This window comes from Canis aureus, chromosome 31 (genome assembly GCF_053574225.1).
Source record: "Canis aureus isolate CA01 chromosome 31, VMU_Caureus_v.1.0, whole genome shotgun sequence".
NCBI classification, from domain to species: Eukaryota; Metazoa; Chordata; class Mammalia; order Carnivora; family Canidae; genus Canis; species Canis aureus.
The window spans coordinates 7,878,854-7,900,609 of record NC_135641.1 but is presented as its reverse complement, the minus strand read 5'-3'; the positions used below and the strand labels follow the sequence as shown (position 1 = coordinate 7,900,609).

General features: G+C 39.6%; 1 protein-coding gene across 5 annotated transcripts in view; it reads right to left on the bottom strand.

Annotated features, from left to right (window-relative positions):
- Nucleotides 1-21,756, bottom strand: part of CTNND2 (catenin delta 2) — a 913,492-nt gene that overhangs the window by 105,071 nt on the left and 786,665 nt on the right. For all 5 annotated transcript variants that reach the window (XM_077879565.1, XM_077879568.1, XM_077879566.1 and 2 more), the window contains one exon: nucleotides 10,472-10,645. In XM_077879565.1, coding sequence (XP_077735691.1) covers nucleotides 10,472-10,645 — 174 coding nt within the window. The remainder of the gene's footprint in view (nucleotides 1-10,471; nucleotides 10,646-21,756) is intronic.

The window sequence follows — 21,756 nt, the reverse complement described above, 5'->3', positions numbered from 1 at the left end:
ACAGTTCCTTCCATTCTACAGATGAGGAAAGGAAATCACAGCAAGGCATCACAGCCTGCAGATACTCATCCAGGTCTTGAACCTAGGGAGCACTGCCCCAGAGTTGGTGTACTTGACCATCATTCCCATCTGCCTCTCAGAAGGCAGTGTAAGTTATATACATCTGCACTCGTAGTTGATATAATCCTTACAAATGCACCAATTAACCTTGGTTTAATAACTGATGTTATTACTTTGGACTTGGAATAACCTGTTTTGCACTCCTTGAAACTCCTGAGTTAAAGACCTTTTGAGTGCTGTTAATGGAGCTACTATACATTTCAACCTCGTCTTGAGAAACAGCTTTCCCCAATTTAACAGACCTGATACAATAAGTTGTATATAATTGGAATTACAAAGAGAAAGGCCTTGTTTGTGTCAGGAAAGGATCGCTTCTACGCATGTGATGGGACAGCAATTCAAACCACTAAATGTTTTCCTCCTCCTCCTCCTTCTTGCTCATAGCTCTTTCTGGAGAAAGGCCCCACCATTATTTGGCCCAATGACAACTGCTATTGTCAGGATGGGACAGAGCACAAAGCAGTGAAAAAGCAGTGAATGCTGAGAGGTTTTTGTTGTTTTAGATTCTATCTATCTATCTATCTATCTATCTATCTATCTATCTATCATCTATCTATCTATCATCTATCTATTTATTTATTTAGAGAGTGTGAGCAGGGGGAAGGGCAGAAGGAAAGTGAGAAAAGTGAGAGAGACAATCTCAAGCTGACTCCATGCTGAGCACAGAGCCTGACACAGGACTCTTTTTCACAACCCTGAGATCATCACTTGAGCGGACATCAAGAGTCAGATGCTCAATCGACTGACCCACCCAGGCATTTCACTGTGAACGGTGTGGACTGTGCCTGCCAGGGTTAAGGAGAGGATGTGGCTGCATCCCATAAGGGCTTAATAGTTGGAGGGGCAGGTGTGGGCCAGGAGAGCACCTTAGATCAAAGACAGTCCATTCACGAATTGTCATATCCCATCTGAGACCCTACCTAGCAGGACAAGGAAGTTTGTCCTGGGTAAGAGGTGGCTTAAGACAACAGATAACTCCACACTGAGAAATGGACACCCAATCCCTGTTCCCTGCAGGGATATGCCTGTACAACATGACCCCCACCCCAAGTTTAGCATCAACTGCAGGGGGCAGGAGAGGATGGAGGCTGAAAAACAATATGGCCAAGTGTTAAGCCTGAAGAGACTGAGAAATAAATAGCTGCATATTATTGAGTTTACCTAGAAAGATCTAGATGTTCTTTTTTCTTTTTTCCCTTTCTGCATTGGACAAAAGGAGAGCTCAGAGATGAACCCAAATTGAATTACACAAAATAAAGTTACACAAGCTTTTGTCCAATAATGTTCCTTGTTGTTCATATGGAGAGTTTGGTAATAAGGTGAAGTCAACACCTTCTAAACCTTTCAACTCAGGCTACATTGATCCCATGTGGATTATCAGGAGCTTTGCTTTTTAAATATTTTATTTATTTATTTGTTTGAATGACAGAGAGAACATCTAGGGAGAGGGGCAGAGGGGGAGGAAGAGAGAGAATCTCAAGCCGACTCCCCGTTGAGTGCCCAGCCCGAGGAGGGGCTCAATCTCATGATTCTGAGATCATGACCTGAGTGGAAGCCAAGAGTCAGACTCTTAACTGAATGAGCCACCCAGGTTCCCCTGGAACTTTACTTTTTAAATTCCCAGCCCAGCCATAAACAGGATGGATGGCTACAATTTTACCAGAAATTTCTGCTCTGCTTAAACTGATTTGGTTAAGGGTGATTTGTGTTCAAAAAGGAGATTAATACTGTAATGTAGCTAACTTCTCCCTCTTGAAATCCCAATAATTTTCTAAATAACTAGGGATAGTGTTCTCCTTTCAGTACTAAATTTTTGTATTAAGAGGCTGAACTCATGATTGCCAGACTCCTGAATTTTTTTATTAATATCACTATTCATATTAAATATTAATATTTTTATTAATATCTTACAAGTTCTCCTGCTTTAGAAGTATAGTCTGCAATTAAGTGGTCTTCTGTTGCATGACTGTTTTCCCATTGAATTCCCTTACCAAATTCCCCATTTTTTCTTTTGATACGGTAAAGAAAAGTCACATTTCCAAACCAAACTCTACCAAACATAATTTCACCTTTCAGAAGCATTTTAGCATCCTGTAGTGTCAAGGACCACAATCCCACAGCTGTAAAATGTAATGAATTTCACACAGGTTACACAAGATTTTGAAATTTGTTTTTGAATTTGTTTATGATATCATGTTATCTACCGCGGTGTCTCATTCTCATGGCAAGAGGGAAGAAAGTACCAATTTTTCTATTTATTTATTCAGTCTCATTTTACTATAACAAGAATGTTCAAAATATTCAGAAACATGGAGATAGGGCATGGCTTTTGCTGCATGCCTCACATTCTTCTCTCTAGCGTGGACCTGTATCTCAACTACTGTGTTCATCTAGGAGTGCGGTTGGTGATTACAACGGGATATATGAAGCAACTGGGCAATTTTACCACAAGGCCATTTAAATGCTTTGTTGTGTTGTGGTTGGACATAGGACTTAGGTGTCTACTGTTTAAATTCAGATCTTGTTGCAGGATTTTATATTTTTGTTTTCAAAATCCATTTTAAAAAGTTCTATCTGTAATAAGGAGGACTAGAGAAGAACTCCTTTGTGTCATTAAACCAATAAATTAGTTTAATAAATGAAATTTTAATGAAGGTAATGGCAGCTATTGCATATCTAAAGTGTTTTTATTTTTAAAATGTAAGTCAGGTTAGTGCAAAGACTGAATTTTATTGCAAGTGTTTATGCAATGCTGGAAATATTAATGTCCAAGCAAGACAACTTCCTGGGGCAGAAAGCATTTAGATATGCTTTTGTTGTAAGAACAAATAAAGAAGGTCAAGCTCACATAAAAGTGATGTAGAGGAAGCATTCATTCAATCGACAGCAACAAGTATACTTGTCCTCCTAACTCTCAAACCATCTCAAGGATCAGTAATTCTCAATGGAAAAACATACCTCTTGAAATCCCAAGAATGAACTTTTCTGAACACAAGAAGGTTTTTTTTTTTGGTGAATGTTATCAAGTATGTTATCAAATGTGTCTTCACGGTGTACAAATGGCATTGGGAAATGCCTTCTGGGCAATAAAATGTGACCCTGTTAGATCACATGCGTGGTGTCTGAGAGGAAGGATGCCACAGATCTTATTCCGAGACTCCTGCATGTTCTCTAGTGACAGGGCTGTGTAAACATCCTGGAGAAGGCTCCACTTCTGAATCCCCTGCACAAGAATGGGAGCTCAGATCATACTTCTTTTTGAACAATAAGATGATGACTGAGAAGTACAGGCAGGGAGGACTCAGTGATTCTTTATTCAATATAAGAAAATAGAAGTAATTTAATTGTCTTTCATTCTCACTTATTAGACCCCAAATCAGAAAGCCTTTCTTTTAATACATCTCTCCTTTTTTTCTTTATAAACACAGTGGCTCATAGGGACAGGGAGTTACATCTCGTATTTTTCCTTTGGAGATAGAAAGCACATCATTCTGGGGATATTACGCACAGTCCAGAGGGACCATGTTGATATAAACCCTTTCAGTCTTGCAAATATACGGCATAGCTTTTGTTGAAGCCCTGGCTAGTAAGGTAACTGGGGTGCCATTGGTTTTTACTACAACATTAAGTGTTTTATTTTATAACATAAATTAAATATATTAGCAAATCTCTGTCCTTTTACAATGAAGACTTTTACTTTTCTTGAATCTGGACTCAGTCTATTTTATGTCTTAAAATTCAGTCACCATCGTCAGTCTGAGTGCACGGATAGCATTTGTCTGCTGGAGGCTAGGAGCTGAGCCCAGATTATAGGAGAGGAACATATAAAGTGTGACCTTGACTGTAAGAGAACATTTCTGGTTGCAGATCTGTGTCCTCTTTCTGCTTCCTGCTGGTAGATGATGACCACAGGAGTAGCCTGAAAGTAACATATTGAAGATGGTAGAACAGCTTTGAGCATAGGTGAATTAATTCATGGAGGGAGCTTCCCTCCTCACACTCATGCCCTTACCTGTTACATCAGAGAAAATAACTTCTGTCTTCAATCTTGTTGTAGTCCTTGCATATTTGAGCCTCTGTTACAGCCACTAGCATTCCTCTAAATAATGAGATATGCTAATGTCTCATCACTGACTCATAGTCCAAAAGTGTTAGCTATGATTTTAGAAGTGTGCTTCCTTATTCCAGGCCTCTTTACCAAAATGACTCTAGAGACACCCTCATGACTTGTGTGTGTGCATGTGTGTGTGTGTGTGTTTGTGTGTCTCCTTGTGTATATATTTCTATCACAGCATCTATTATGGTTTTTGAACTTTTTGTTTTCGTGTTTTGTACTGGAAGGCACCATGGGGAAGATACCACATCAAACTCAGCTTCTTATGTCAACTGTCTTCCAATTTGCTGCTCATACCTGGAGATTAAAACATGTTTAGCTGATGAAAGACAAGGTTTATTTCTAGAATCCACGTTTATTATTTAAGAACAGCATTCTCCGTTGAAATAGAGAAATATAAAATGAAATATAAAAAGGATCAAAGCTCCTAGCAATTCTCATTGTAAAGGGACAGAGATTTGCTAATATATTTATTTATTTTCGATTGAGCCAGCAAGTTCTAACCACTTCTACAAAAATGCTTTTAGAGCTTGAAGTGATCACATGTTCCTTGACTAGTCTTTTCTAAAGCCAAACTAATCCCTTAATCCTGTTGTCCCTGTGTGTGGGTTTAGAACTTGATGCAGAGCCTATGAATACTTGCTTGTCCTCAGGACTAGAAGAAGAGAATACAGAGCTCCATAGCTCTCATCATGCTAGAACAGTTAATATGAAGTTTTTATGTTTGAATCCCTTCTGACCCAACTGCTCGGGTAATTAATAATGCAGTTCCCAGGTTATCTCACATCTTAAACTGAGTTCAAATGGGGATATTTTTTTACTGCTTGTTTTGTAACTTCTGTGGGTATAATGTGCCTCAGGGGTTCCTTTAAGAACAGGATGTGCCTGCTTGATACCAAACCAGAATCAATTTTATATGTAATGGGGCCCAGAAGATTCAGTATGTTGCCTGGCTGTCTTCGCACTGACATTGTTGCTGATGAGAAATCAGCTGTTACTCTTCTCCTTGTATGTACAAGTCTTTTTTCCTCTCACTGCTTATATATATATTTTTTTTTTTGAACAGTTGACATACAATGTTATTCTCCAGCTGATTTTAAGATGTTCTCTTTACTACTGATTTTGAGCAATTTGACTATGATGTACAGTTTCTTTATGCTGCTTTTATTCGGTTTTCCTTGAGCTACTTGGACTTGTGAGTTTATGGTCTTCATAAATTTGGGAAATTTTCAACTATTAAGACTCCAAAGATTTTTTTTTTCTGTTCATCTTTCTCTTTTCTTTTGGGAATTAAAATTACATACATATCAGACGACTTGAGGTGCACTGATAATTTGTGATTTTTTTTTCTTTGTGTTTTGTTTTGGGTAGTTTCTATTCAGTTCATTAATCTTTTCTTCTGCAATGTCCAACCTGCCTAATTTAATCTCATCTCATGTGTTTTTCATTTCAGACATTGTATAACTCTGGAAGTTTTACTTGAATCTTATTTATTTTCCATGTTCTAATTAACTTTTTGAACACGTGAAATACAGTGATAGCAACTGCTTGTCTGCTAATGTTAACATCTGTGTCAGTTCTGAGTTGATTTTGAATGATTAATTTTGCTCCTTATTATGAATTACATTTGCTTCTTTATTGGCTTATAAAGTTATTTTCTTTTTCTTTTTCTTTTTTCTTTTTTTAAAGATTTTATTTATTTATTCATGAGAGACACACACATACAAAGAGAGAGAGGCAGAGACACAGGCAGAGGGAGAAGCAGGCTCCACACAGGGAGCCCGATGCAGGACTCGACCCTGGGTCTCCAGGATCAGGCCCTGGGCTGAAGGCGGCGCTAAACTGCTAAGCCACCCAGGGATCCCCTGGGTAAAGTTATTTTCAAGTAGATGTCAAACATTCTTAATTTTAATCTGTTGGGTACTGCATGTTTTTTGTATTCCTTTAGATTTTTTAAAGCTTTGTTCTAGGCTTCAGTTAATTTACTTAGAAACTATTGCTATTTTTGGATCTTCTAAGATTGATAGGAAAGACTGTATCATATTTAGTCCAGGGCTAATTGTATGTCTAGTTCTAGGAGGCAAGATCCTCCTGAGCTCTCATTCAGTGGTCCATGAATTATAAGGTTTTCCTGTCTGGTACTCGGGAAGCACACTGTACCCATCCCTATGTGAGCACCAAGTTTCTCTCTAATTGCAGGAGATTCTTTTCTCAGACTTGGGTGTTTCCCTCACATGCATGCACTCTGATAGTTCCCTAGGAATATTTGTTGGGGATGCTCTGCAGATTTCTAGGGCTCTCTCCATGTGTGATTTTCTCCTCTCTGGTACTCCATCCTATGAACTCCAGTCACCTTTGTCTCCCCAGATTCCCTCCCCCATCTCCTTAGCTCAGAGTTTGCTGAGCTCCTCTGGGAGTTCCAGTCCTGGTGCCATGGTGGGCAGTCTCACTCAAGGCAGTGAGCTGGGGCATTCAGAGGGCTCATCTTGCTTGTTTCTTGTCTCTCAGAGATCACAGTCCTTTACTGACTCATGCTTGGTGTCTTAAAAACCATTGTTTCTTCTATCTCTCTAGGTTATGTTAGTTGTTATTCTTCCTTAAAGGGATTGTAAACCTGAACCATCTTGGCTGGAAGTGAGAGTCCCTCAAGTTTAGCTATTTCTACAGCTTCAGAATGGAATTCTATAACTTACGGCTTGGAAAATTAGGTCATTCAATGACAATGATGAAAGTAATGCCAAACTACCCAAAACCATGTTTATTCTATAGTCCATTTGGATGCATATGGCATTTACAGTATAGGTGCAGTCCTTGCTATCCTTACTATTTACTGGGGTCTTTGGAGGAAAAAATCAATAAGTCAGTCACGTGTTATTAGAGTCAATGACTTGGTTATGGCCTGGATCTTCTCCATTTCTTCCTCCTTAGGTTGGGCCCATCCTTGTCCTGCCTCAGGCTCATCATGTCCATCATGTCCAACTGGGCGAGGTCCTCATATGACTTCTGTGTTTATTCTGACTCAATTCCTAACCTACTAGGGATCATGCTTAGAGCTCATTTTCACCATAATCTTTCAAAACTTTGGTTTTTTAAAAAACTTAAACCTTATACTTTACATCACATCACTAACTAGAAAAAAGACACTATCAAACAATGATTTCTACTTTTATTGGTTGCACTCCACTGATGCCCTGGTTCACTTTTACATTATGCTCCAACTGCTAAGCTATGCTAAATTCATTATCCTTCTTCCCAAGACTGTTGGCCCTGACTCTTGGGACAAATCTCAAATTTCCTAGTTCTCTTATTTTTTATTCATTTTGGCCACATGGCTGGAGATTCTGTTTCTTCCTTCACTACATCTATGTTGCTATCATGTTACTTCATTAAATATTAACAGCTTGATATACAAATGTCTCTTTATTCTATCTTATTTTCAAAGTAAATGGGCAAAGAATAGCTCCTTTGAAAAAGGCCACATAAAAAAAAAGAAAAAGGCCACATTTTAGGGAAAAATGGACTGTGCAAAGATACCTGAAATATTTGACTTAATAATAAGTACAGATATATTTCTATTGTTCAAACCCTAGGTTTTCACAAAGTTCAATTACAAAATAAATAACCCATAAATGGGAGTTGAAAGAGCATCCATGCACATTTTGGAAGTCTTTAAACTACTATATCCAATTGTTTTAATATTTTGTGACAAACAAAATAATTGTACTGTAAATGAGAAAAAAGTAACTGAAGTCCATGTTGGCTTTGAAAAAAATTATCCCTTTGCTTCTGCCATAATACTGTTCTGTTTTTCTGATGCTCATTAACCAAGTAATGAGTCTCTTAAAGTTTAAAAAGTATTTAAGACCATATGAAGATCTAGTTTACTAGCCAATTTGTTGCAGAAAAAGAGTATGCATGATCTTCCTATAAAGAGAAGTTATAGTTTCAGATGATGAGGTCTATAAAAACCTGTCTCCATGTAAAATTCTGGTATTTACCTTCACATTTCTGCCTTTGTTTTGGGTCATAAAAAGTTAAGGACACTAAAACAAATGCCACTAAATTTCAACAGGTGCTATAAAAATGCATGCTTAATACTCTAGATTTCAGATGATGGCACTGTCCCCCATAAGACTTAATGGTGTTGTGTGTCTTAAATCAATCTTTTTAATCATTTAAGATTTTTAAAGTAAAACCCTTTTATTTTAAAAGGAAGGAATTTTCTGGTTTTTGTACAAATTATTTTTAATCTCTTGAAAATGATAACAATTTATCAGTGTTTGGCTTAATGATAACCTTCTTAAATCATCCCTATGGATTGTTTATTTTCCCTTCCCATATATTTTCTTCCATTTAATATGGCATGTTTATAAATGATGATAATGTGATTAACTATTACATATGCTTGTGTATTTTATTTTGATTAAAAAATTCTCATGTAAATATATATATACATATATATATTTATAACTATACACAAATGTTCTTTAGCAGTCCCTTGCCCTACCTGAGGATCATCCCACTCTTCTAGAGTTATTAGGATAGCAAATGCTCCTTATAAGTAAGGCTGACAAACCTTCTGGCCATATGTAATGACAATCCATTGGCCTATGGCATCCTGCTCTCATCTTTGCATCTAGTGCCATGACTGGTCTGCACGCTGTGAGACAAGAAGCAGCCACAATCTTTTTTGTCTAAACATGACACATCTGAGACAATACAGTGCTATAATTTGCTCAGGGTCACAGAGCTTAGAAAAGGTAGAGCCTAGGTTTGAATTGTGATTTGAAGCAAAGCCTCTTAAATTTAGAGGGAGGTAAGATCTAAGGGTTAGTTCAAGGAAGTGATTTCCATTATTATCTCCTTCCTTGCTTGCAAGGCCCTACTCTGGAATTCTGTCTCATGTGACTCTGCTTTTGAAGCTTTTCTCTAGTTGAAAGCAAGAGATAACTTCACTTCAAGCCTAGCCCACTATGAATTCTTTCAGTACAACACTAGGGACACCTATGGATAGAGGAGAAAGGGACGATGATGTTAATTTCTAAGACTCTCAAAAGAAGGGATGAGCCTGCCCATACATCAGCAGCCAGCTTCTGGGAAGTGTTGTCAAGAACTGGGCCCCAAGAGCTGGGAGGTCCCACCAAGAAAGAAGGTAGTGCTGTAGCTGGGACTTCAGCAGTGGAAACAGAATGACAGAGTGAGAGGTGACACGAAGGCAGATGCTGGAAGCTCGTACAAGAAGGGAGGAGGTAGCTGCATGACAATGCTGAGGACAGTGTGTGCAGTGCCTGTGGGACCAAGCTGAGAACTCTTCGTAGCCATGTGTCTTATTAACATTGTTTTGAAGAAAGTGAATGCTAGATAGTGATTTATGTGCATCCCAACCCCCAGGCTTTGATATTAAATGAATGAAAAATAGATAGCGGAGGTCCAAATTCCTCTCTGGATATTTTCCCCATATGCCCTCATTCTAGGTGGTTACACTTTTTCTCTTCTTCTTCTTCTTCTTCTTCTTCTTCTTCTTCTTCTTCTTCTTTTTCTTTTTAATAAGACAAATTAGCTCATGTAATAGTTGGTGATCAAACTCAAGAATTCTTTGCTATGGTCAATCCTTTTCGACCCAAAATGAGGGTCGTGGAAATTTTCCATGAAAACCAATCAAGGATAGTATGTGTTTACAAGAACTCAGAGGAAAAAGCCTTCCTAATCTCCTTCTGAATCGTACATTTTTTTTTTACTTTTAACATTCTGGCCAAAAAGACCCAAGAATACTATTCTTCTCTGTAAGCCCATAGGTTAAAAATGGTTCTTTTCCTTTGGAGACAGGACCAACTACAACATTAGAGGGATTCACAGGGGTTTTGATACAAGGTGCTTGAGTATTAACTCTCCTAACAGTCAACAATAGAGCTTTGAAAAGCATCAACATGTTATATCTCCCCTGAAAACAAAATAACTCAGCTACACAAATAGAGTGGAAAGCATATCACAGCATTTTCAATGACTATACTTACATCTGTTCATCTATATTTTGTAGAGATCTTCAAGGACCCCTGAGCCCTTGAGAATTTTTAAAGGAATATTTTTCTGTGTCCACAAGTTCAATGTAACTGGTCTTTCCCTAACATTTTCACAAACTGCATTGTAATTGCAGATCTCAAAACTGGACTTCTATTCCTTTCTAAGGATGTGCTCATAATTCCAGATCTCCTCTTTATTGTAATGAACTAGTCATACCTTCCAGCTCCCTGCAGCCAAGTTCTGCAGGGCGCCTGCCGCCCCTTCCAGCGTGTCTGCGTTTGAGCACTCAGAGAGCAGTGTGAGGTAGGGTTTGACTATTGATGGGTGCCACAGCATCTGGATCCCTTTTGGTGGTTCTGCACAGTCTGGAAGAGGTCCTACTCCATCCCACTGGTGAAAGAAAAATAAGAGAGTAAACATCTTTAATATCATTACACTTCCCAACTTCACCTTTTGTAAACACTGTAGCCAAAACCGGAGCAGAATGTTTAAAAACTTGGTGACCATCTATTACAGGTAGGATAATGCCGTAGTAGGGCAAAAATAGGATAGCTACTCCTGCCCACCAAGAGCTTATGATGGAAAGTGGAAGGTGGTGGAGCAGGTACATAAGTGAATCTAATTGCCAGCTGCATGCATAAGCTCTCTAAGAACAGTGCCAACATATTGCTATAAAAAGGAAGAAAAAATAAATTAATTTTGATGGGCAGAGTGGAAGAAGGTTAAAGGTCAAGGCAGCATGTCTTACAGTTAGCATGCTACTGGCATAACACTGTACAGAGTAACATCAAACACCCTCACTTCTTATGCCAACTGATAAATTCTTAGGCAACTTATAAAAAATATTTGTTTGCTTTTGAATTATATCATGGCATTATAGGCATCAAACAGATCTCAGGAATGTACAGACAAGAGAAAATTGCTATGGTTTATTAGATGCATTGACCTAGCTAAAGGCAAATTTAGATCTTACAGCAATTCTGACAGTTCAGTTTGCTTTGAATTGAGTCTAATGAAGAACAGGAGAATGTATAATTAAAAATTAATGGAAATAATTTAAAAACTATTGCTATTGCATAAGGGAATATCAGTAGACCATTAAAAATGATAGCTATGAAGACCATGTAGCAATGTGGAGAAATGATTACAATAAAAGTGAAATGAACAAAGATGCAAAGTAGTATGGAGTTTATGCTTAATATAACTCAAAATGCCCCAGGACAACATGTGTGATAATAAAAACTTATTAACAAAAATGCTTATGTCTCTCACATTTTTCTACATTTCAAATTTTCTGTTACTCTTATCATTTTAAAAATATTAAAAATCATAAGAGTGATTCTGATGTTTGGTCAGATACAGCCTTTGTCTTTTGGGAAAAATGAAGCCAGTAAATATAATGAGGGTAGAAATGAAGTAAACTCTATGTTTAGAAAAAAATACTCCCACATTCACTTCTGAGAAAAATAATAGTAAAACAAAATAATCCTTTGTAATTTCAGGGTGGGAGTGTTATTTAACTGCTTATTTGTGTTTATTAATGGTGGCTTAAGATATAGTCTATACGACATTTACTAAACTTTCCTGCAGATACTCATGTATCTACATATATGTGCACTTGTGTATATATGTATGTATAAATACAAAAATCACAGCCATAATTCAAAGTCTGTGTTTCTTAGTTTTGAAATTTTTACTGGAATATAGGCTTACTTCATATCCTTGTAACATAAAAATGGAAATGCTAATGGTAAAAATGTAACATTACTTACTATCACAAGTCACTTCAAGAATTTCATTATTTTCCAAGAAAAAAATTAAAGACCCATATCTTCTTTTTCTCAATTATGACACAACTTAGTTTAAGTGAAGGCTAAAGCTCAGAGATGAATTTCCCATGGATGGATGTTGGACATCCCACGAAAGGTTATTTTCACTGAGAATGTCACTCAATTTTAACTCTGTGACAAGGACACTCAAGGTCGGGGAATCTGCTTGTTCTGTTAATCAAAGCTACTTCTAAACCGTTCTGAAATGACTGCACCTGTGCAAGCCTACTAATGAAACCAGCAAGCATGTCTCTTTTAAATATGAAAAATAACAAAGTGGGAAGTGAACAGTCTTGTCACATTGCTCCTGGCTCATTCTCTGAGATGAGCTCACTACACTGGACAGGAAGATAGCACCAGGGAGAGACTAGTTGTTCTGTAGATTTGCTGACTTCAGTGATGGAGCAGGGGTAATAGTGGCTTGTCTAGGGAGATCAGCTTGGGGTGCTGAATCTTTCTGCTGCTGCAACAGGAAATGGGAAATTATTTCATGTGGGTTTTTTCCATTGTTTATTTTGTCATCTCCTTAGAAGTCTTAAGCTATTGTTTTCATATAAAGATGTGATAAGGGATCCCTGGGTGGCGCAGTGGTTTGGCGCCTGTCTTTGGCCCAGGGCGCGATCCTGGAGACCCGGGATCGAATCCCACGTCGGGCTCCCGGTGCATGGAGCCTGCTTCTCCCTCTGCCTGTGTCTCTGCCTCTCTCTCTCTCTCTGTGACTATCATAAATAAATAAAAATTTAAAAAAAAAAAAAAAAAAAAAAAAGATGTGATAATATTCAGAAATATCAAACTATGAAACTTAGAGCTCAATAGGGATGGCATTTCCCTCTCACGTTGGGAGAGCTAACACAACAGCGGGAGGTGCACAGAAATAATATTTGCATGCTCATTACAAAATGTGAGAGCCAGACTCTAAGAGGAACAAGAAGCAGCTGTGCTATCATTTGCTGGGTTTCATCTTGTTCTCCTCTCCTAACTTCTCCCCAATAAAATAGGATAAATGGCTAAATCAGTAGACAATTTTCTTCTGCTCTGACATGTGATCTATGTAGCTCTTAAATACCTTTTATTACAATCCTTCCTTAATGGCTACAGAGAGAATCTGAAGGAAATAAAAGGAAAACTGAAAACTGATGTGAATACAGATAATCTTTGATGGCAACTAGAAATGGAGTTCAAAGGGGATTCTCTGCTATTTCAGAACACTGATGGCACCCTAGTATGTCAATACTGAATAAAAAGAGTTATTTCAAAGCCAGTCAATGTATCTGCCCTTTATCTGGGTACGCTATTTCAACCTTTTACTGAGTTGATAGAGAAAGAATTACCAATTGTCCATTAAAAATATATTTTCGCCACCTATAAAAAGACCAGGAGTCTTCTTGAAGAGTGTGCTGACATGCTCAACATTATGTCACCTGGAAAATCAACAATAACAGGATCACAGGGTGAAGGTGACACCAGTATCTGACCTAGGTGATGAAAATTCTGCACATGTAAACTTTTAGTGCTAAGCTTATTCTAGAGTGAGGATCCATGAAAAGTCATGGGATATGCAACTTTATCAGCAAAGTGGACATACCCCATTTATAATTTTAAATACAAGACACATCTCTTAAAATCTGAAATGAAGGGACCAGAACTTTCTCTTTTCAATCCTATAAGGACACAGCAAGAAGAGATCATCTGTGAAACAAGAACAGGCTCTCAACAGACACTGAATCTGCTGTCACCTTGTTTTTGGATTTCCAGCCTCTAGAACCATGAAAAATAAATGCCTGTTGCTGAAATCCCCCAGTCTACGGTGTTTTGTTATGGTAGCCTGAGCAGACTAAGCAGTAATCACAGTAAGCATTAAGTAAATTCAGTGTAGCAGGATCCTGTAGCTACTCTACGACCTTTCTGCCATGGAGCTCTCTCGGGGCAGGCTGTCAGCAAAGCAAGGAGACAGTGTGGCAGGATTATGTTGACAGTAAATCATAGAGCAAATCAATTGATTTTATCACCCTAAACAGTGCCACACTCAATAACATACTATTAGCACTTTTCTTTACTGGTCTTAAATGTATAACTGTAAGACTAACACTAATAACACAAATCAGTCAACAGTTTGTATCATTCCCTTTCTAAAATTGTATTGAATTGAAAATAGGTATTCTCTGTTCAAGAAGGTAGTTCTCAAAGCTTTTTGGAAAGGAAGATAACAAGCCTCCATGTTAGAAGCCTAGGAACTGCTGAAATCTGGACACGATGCTTTCTGCTATGGTCAGTCAGGGGAGGAGAGAGATGCCAGCCACTGGTAAGAAATGTCTGTCTGCTTGGGAAGAGAGTCACACATGTGTGGGACTGTGTTCAATGTGTGACTTAAAAATAAACAAGAAAAAAGTATTTTCTTTGGACTTGTCTTTAATACTTTGCTTCCCCGTACTGTTTAAATTCTACTTAAAAGATTTCTTAGTTGGCTTCAGGATGGAAAAGTGGAAGCCATTTGCTCCTTATATGAAGAGAAAGATGCAAGGTAGGGACAAAAACACAAAGTCCCCAAACCAGAAAGTAAAAATGCCCATCAATCAAGAGACTTAGTGAACATGGTCTTCCTTCAGGGATGGTGGCTCATGAGTGCTCGAATTACTGCATCCACAAAGCCCCTGCTAATGAGGAGAATTAACAAGAGACTTTCAGCTCTTCCTCTCCACCGGGCTTACACCTGCCCAGCCTCCACTTCCGCCTCGCCTGGCTGGGTGCCACAGAGATGCGGAGAAGGGGTGCTCCCCGGATGCAGGGGAAGGATCTACAGCCCAGAGGCACTGAGAGACTGCGCTCCTCTTTCACATTTGTCACAGCCATGCAAATCCACGGAGAAGAGCTTCTCCGGCTCATCTGTATCTTTGGAACACAAAAAGAAAAGGTTTCTTCTCCGGAGCAATGCAATTCTGTTGCCCATATTTCTCTCCCAATGAGGTGGCACCGTTGTCATTGCCCATGTGCAGGCTGCTTGTTTTTAAGGGATTGTGCTGAAATAAACAACAGGCCAAGGAAACTGCATCATAAAGGGCATGGATCTGCAGCAACAGGGAGACATTCAACTTTAAAATCCCACCCTTCCCTCTCAGCTGAAGTCCCACTTGGCACCATGTCAGAAGAGGAGATGACTGGAAGATGGGAGGTGTCAGGAACATTCTCTCACACAGGGCTTGGTTTAAGCAGGCTCCAGCCTGTACTACATCCTTTAAAAAAGCAACAATGGACCTGCAAGTCCATCCCCTATCTGCCATCTTGGCTTGGCTTGGGTTGAACAGCGGAATTACTAACAGATTCTCCCTTTACAGAGTTTCATGATCACTTCCATCTTTTTTGAGGATGAGGGAAAGGGAGGCAGGGAATAGAAGTGATGAAGACACTCTGAGCAGCTATAAAAAGCCAGGGGTGAGATGACTCTTGTGTTGACTCTTGGGAATTTTGAAGAAGAGGGTAGCTCAGGTATGTCAAGTCCCCTGTTTAGAAGATGGGTGCTGTTTAGAAGATGTTGATGACAGTGGGGCTAAGTGTGTGCAAAGAGGGGACAGAGCTGGAGCCCAATGAGCTGCATTTATGTGGCACACATTGTCTCTAGGCTCTCCTTGAAGAAGATATGAAGGGTTTTGCATTTGAGAGATTAGAAACCTGTGTTAAAGGGGGAGAATATACTTAAAGTATAGGATTTAAAGAGATTCAGGGATAGCCTTGCTGATTCATTTCTGTTGGTGTGGAGCCAAGCGACACACATCTCTCAGAAAGAGGTGGGAGGGAGACTGGTGATGCTGTCTACTTCAGGGAGTGGCATGAAGAGCCCACCGTGCTGTGCCCCACAGGGCTGGTCCACATCACCAGGCTTGCCTGCTCTTTCTCCTACTCATTGTGATGGAACCAACCAGAACACCACTAACACCCCTCTAGAACTCTCTCTGCTCTTATCTTCTCATCCACATCTTGGGGAACCTGGTCCAAGAATCTCTCCATTGTCCACCTTTTATTTATTTTTTCCATTACCTTCCTTTTAAAGGGGCTTTGTCCTTAACATGCCATCCCCCCTCAGATTATCCTGAATGCAGTCTTATTTTTTTTTCTATCTTTGGTGATACATGTCTCAAAGCCAGTCTAATACAGTGATTCTTGACTAAAGGGATTTTATCATCCAAGGGGACAACTGTCAATGTTGGAGACATTGCTGATTGTCACAACTGGGGGAGGGAGAACTATTGGCACCTACTGGGTAATGGCCAGGAATGCTGATAAAATCCTACAACGCACAGGACAGCCCCCACAAGGGAGAATTATCTGGCTTGAAATGTCAAGAGTGGCAAGGCTGAGAAACCCTGATCTAGTAGTATAAAACTCAGAGCATTTTTTTGAGATTTATTATTTTTTTTTAGAGAGAGAGGAGGAAGAGGGGTAGATGGAGAGGGAAAGAGAGAGAATCCCAAGCAGACTCCTCACTGAATGCAGAGCACAATGTGGGGCTCAATCCCGTGACCCTCAGACCATGACCTGAGCTGAAATCAAGAGCTGGACACCTAACTGACAGAGCCACCCAGGGATCAAAACAGAGAGTATTTATTAATGGTATGGAGCACTGAATGGTTAAATGTCAATATGGAAAGTAAATGGGAAGCCTAAATCAGAGTTTTAAGTCTGTAAAGTTGCTGAAAGACTTTACAGAAGAATAGCGTTTTTAGGTGATGGGATATATTTTCTCTGAGGTGCCAAAGTAGGAGGAGAATCTCATTCAATCATGGGCAGTGATAAAGGAGAGTCACTGCATGAAAATGGACAGCTGTGATTTTGCAGGTTTGTGTGACTTGTTGCTTTGAGGACATGAAATATCATATGTTGAGTCACCAAGCTCCCAGCATATGGTGAGGTGAAGGCACAGTGAGACCGAGCCGGAGCCAGCCATGAGGAATGAGCAGCAGCTCAAATAACCAGATGGCTGGTAAAGAAATGGTATTAAGCAGCAAAAGAAAAGTATGCTTACTAATAAAATAAAAACTGGAAGAAACGCAACCTGTGATATTAAGAAATGAGAACTTAAAAGCATCAAGAATGTCAAGAAGGGCAGATACATCAGTGATGATAAATCAAATCCAAGTGTACTTCAGCTATCACTGCCATCCAGCGTGATTAAGACAAATTTTGGCTTATGTATCCAGATTCATTTGGTCTCGATATTTCACTTTTAAGGATTTATCTTTGAAAGGCAATTAAGGGTATAGGTGAGATTCAACTACATAAGTGTATTACAGTTTACATTAGTTAAAATTTGGAAGCAACCAAATTTTTTGACCATCAGGGACTGGATCGCACATCATGGTACACCCCTACCGTGGAATTCCTGGCTGTCCTTCCCCATCCTTGCTGGGAATCATGTGCTGGCAATGAAAAAGGTCATGCTGAGTCAGAGGATAAACTATTGTACAACAGTACTCAGACTGAGACAGGTGGGTGTCGTGCCCACACCTGTTCTCCTTGTCCATGCTGTGCCAAGGTGGGCAGTGGGCACGGTCATCGAGTGCAGGTAATCAGGGGCTTCACTGTTTGCAGAGAGTTTGAAATTTGTTGTTGTCTCACAAATATAGTAAGCTTCCTGCCTCCCTCGCACTTTGGGTTTTAACTTGATCTGATATAAACCAAAGGGTGGGGGGTGAGCAACAGTGATGTGTATGACTTTTAAGTGGGCCCCAGAAAGAAGGACATGCTCCCCTACCCTGTCTTCTTTGCACCTTTTCTGCTCCTGGACGATGGACAGGAAAAGACATCATGGACCATGAGAAGGAGGAATTATCCCAAAGAGGAGAACACGATAGATCTCAGAGCCTCTAAAGACTACAGATCAGGGCTGCCAGAAGCATCGACCTTCACATTAGTGGGAAGGACACTTATCTACTCTCAGGACACTTAGAGGCTCTAGGAGTTTGGCTGTCTGACATGCGCCCTAACTGATTCTAACATCAATGTAGAAAAACTGTATTTTTGAAGGGTTAAACAAAGCTGTGCATAAATATGGAGAGAGAAGATTTGAAAGGATATATGCCTGCTATAAGTTGCAATCATTTCTGTCTAGTAGGGGGATGGTGGAGGTGTGTGTATTTCTTTCATTTTGTAGCTTATTGCTATTTTACTCATATATAATTTACATGTTATATGTACATGTATCTACATGCATGTTTATATTTGCTTATAATCAACATCCATTTTGTCCAAAATAAGGAGAAACTTCTTTAAAATTAAAATCTCCAGTGTCTTTTAAACTAGCAAGAAAATTCATTTGTGCACTTTGAGATATTGATCACCATTTAGTGTCAGAGTCTCATTTCTGGGCCAAAAGCAGCCATTCATTGCAGTGGGCAATGTGTGATGCTCGTGGTGAAGTGATAGCAGATATAAAGTCCTGAAAAGTCACAGGAAACCTTTCAGGTGACAGGATTTTGTGACCTCTAATACCATTTATGTGTGTCTTGTGTTAACACCTTCAGAACAAGGCATTTTTTAGTTTGGCATGATCAAAAGTACTGCTTCTCCAGAGGTACTGTGAGACACACCTGTATGCACTTGTTGACATGAGTCCTAGTTCTCAGATGATTATCGTGATACAGAGTGCTTGTTAGGTAGGGTGGTCCTTGCAGATGCAGAATGCTGACTCACATAATAAAATGCAGCACTGCCATGAGAAGCTGGATGAAGGTTTGAACAGAAACCAGAAAGAGGTCTACAGAATACTCTAGGCTCACAGTGGCTCCTGGAGGCAGTCTCATCAAGAAAGAAATGGACGAGGCCGGGACAAGTCACCTACTAGAACATCTACTGGAAAAACCTCCCTAGCAAGGGGTAGAGGCTGCCATGAACCCCAAACTGAGTGTCACTCAGCCTCGCTGGTTCTGGGTGTTGGGCTAGATGTCAGTGACATAAACCAGATCCTCTGTCCTTCCCCGCAGCAGATTCCCTCTTGATGGAAGTCCACTACTGTGCCAGATCGGCACTAGAGGGCAAGTTCAGATAAAACCAGGTGGAAGTAGATTGGAGGATGAAGAACTTTTTCCTTGGAAGAAGTCTTGAAAGGATGGAGGTGATGTTTTATTTGATCTTAATGGATAATTTTCCCAGTAGTAAAAGAAATGGAAGAGAAGGCCAGACGGAGGAAGAGCAGGACCCAAAGCTCAGAGGCTGGCCGGTGTGACAAAGGATGGGCCAGGAGAGTGTGCAGGGGAAGCCCTTGGAGGTTCTGCCAAGACATGTCCATTATCATGGAAAAAATAAAAGGGCATTACGGGTTTTTTTTGAAGAATCCCGTTACTATTGCTTCTGTGTATGAAATAGCATGGTGATATCCTCAAGGAAACCTCGTGCTGTCCCATGCATTTGGCATCTATGATGTCAGGAAGTGGTGGAAAGAGCAACAGTACTTACTCTCAAGTTGACCACAACTCACTAAACTGTGAAACAAAGATTATCAGGAGACAAGCAGTCTCCACACGAAAATACCAAATCAGAATCATCTCTGAATTCTGATAGGTGTATGTCCTCACCCACGAGAATACACAGATACCCACATGAACTAAAAAATTCACAAGTGATATTCAAGCAGAAAAAGAGAAGTTCTGATTCTAGGGTATCTTGCTTGTTTTTGTTTTTGTTTTATTCTCTCAGCAGTTTCTCTCTACTGTCAAGTTCACACTGAGTGAGTCTTGAAGGCTCAGGTCTGCTCTGGCCAGCAGCCAGCAGTACTCTTGCTCTCAAATCCACTTCTGAGTACCAGGAATCCCAGGATATCATCCCAAGGAACCTTGGCCATATCCCAAATTGAAAAACAAAAGATGCTGATTTCTACAAAAGGTGGAAAAGTAAATACAGCAATTTCATCTACTTGCACTTCCCTGGACCCCAATCTTTGGTCTGTGGCCCCTACCCTGCTGTGCCTAGCGACTGGCACAGAGCCCTTGAAGATAGTGGTGGAGCCCCTGAGAGGTGAGATGTGCCTCTTGGCACATGACGTGCAGGCTGTTTGGTGGGGGCGGGGGTAAGGTTCTACCTGAAAAGGGCTAGAGAAACCAGGAATTTCTTGTAATGTGGCACAGAAATTAATAAATTTTCAAAGCCATTTTGGATCGGGATATGATGCCCAGAAATGTTAAAAACTATTTAACTCATAGTCTGATGGTTCCAGTACGATTCGATAGCAACTATTTCTTTCTCTTATTTTTTTAAAGTTTTTATTTGTTTGAGAGAGAGAGAGCACACAAATGTGCAAGTGGGGGGGGGACAGAGAGGGATGAGCAGACACCACACTGAGTGTGGAGCCCGATGCAGGGCTCAATCTCACAATCCTGAGATCACGAACTGAGCTGAGATCAAGAATCAGATGCTTAACCAACTGAGCCACCTAGGTGCCCCAATAGCAACCATTTCTTAAAAGAAGAGCATGAATGAAGCATATCTTTGTATCACATATTTTCCCGAATTAATCCGATTAAGAATCTAAAGGATAAAGTTTCTCTAAGATTTTTATTGTAATTAAATCTGACTTTTACAATATCACAGCATTTTCCTAAGGTATAGAATAACAGTGGCAAAGGTAAGAATCAACATAAATTCCTGAGATACAGCAAGCTCCAGAGGCAATCATTAAACCAATTACTATTTGTATCACTTTGGCTTCTTGCTAAAATCTCTGGCTCCTCTCTTAGGAAATATCTGTTGTGGATTAGACAACCTTTCATTTTACACAGCTCCTTGCATCCCTTTCTCTGGACATCTTAAATTTAAGAGAAGAAAATGAATACCGGTTATAAGCAAGCTGACTTAATCAGCTCGTGCTTTCTAAAATATTATTTTCTAAATGGTATTTGAAAAAATTACAAATGTAATGCCTGTATAAAAAGAATCACTATCCTCTGTCTTTGACGTTACTGTACTTTCTCTAGAAACACACACATACATATATACACAAATAAAAATATTAAAAAAATATATTTTATATTTGCATGTGATACACATTTTGCAAAATTGGCCAGGTTTTATCTATATTATATCTACAGCTCTCTATATATACTCCTGTTTTTCTCTTCTTTTTCTTCACTTCACCTGGTATTATATATTCTAATTACTATATGTTCTTTGAAAACTTGACTTTATTAGCAACAGAGACTCCAGGGAATGGATACCTGACCATCTTTAAAACTGTAAACCGGGATCCCTGGGTGGCGCAGCGGTTTGGTGCCAGCCTTTGGCCCAGGGCGCGATCCTGAAGACCTGGGATCTAATCCCACGTCGAGCTCCCGGTGCATGGAGCCTGCTTCTCCCTCTGCCTGTGTCTCTGCCTCTCTCTCTCTCTCTGTGTGACTATCATAAATAAATAAAAATTTATAAAAAAAAAATAAATAAAACTGTAAACCTAGAACTTTCTGGAAGCTTCCAGGTGAGTTAAATCAGTCTGCAGTCTCTGAAGGTAACCTGCTGTTCTGGTGTTAGCAAAGACAGGGATGCTTTGTCCTAGCCAGGCCTGTGCACATTTCCATTTCTCACCTTGCTGCAACCTGTTAACCGTGATGAATTAGGGCCTTGGTTCCTCCTCTCACTTTAGACAGCTGGCTTTTAATTCCTTTAGATTATTTGGAATGGCCACCTGTTTTCCCC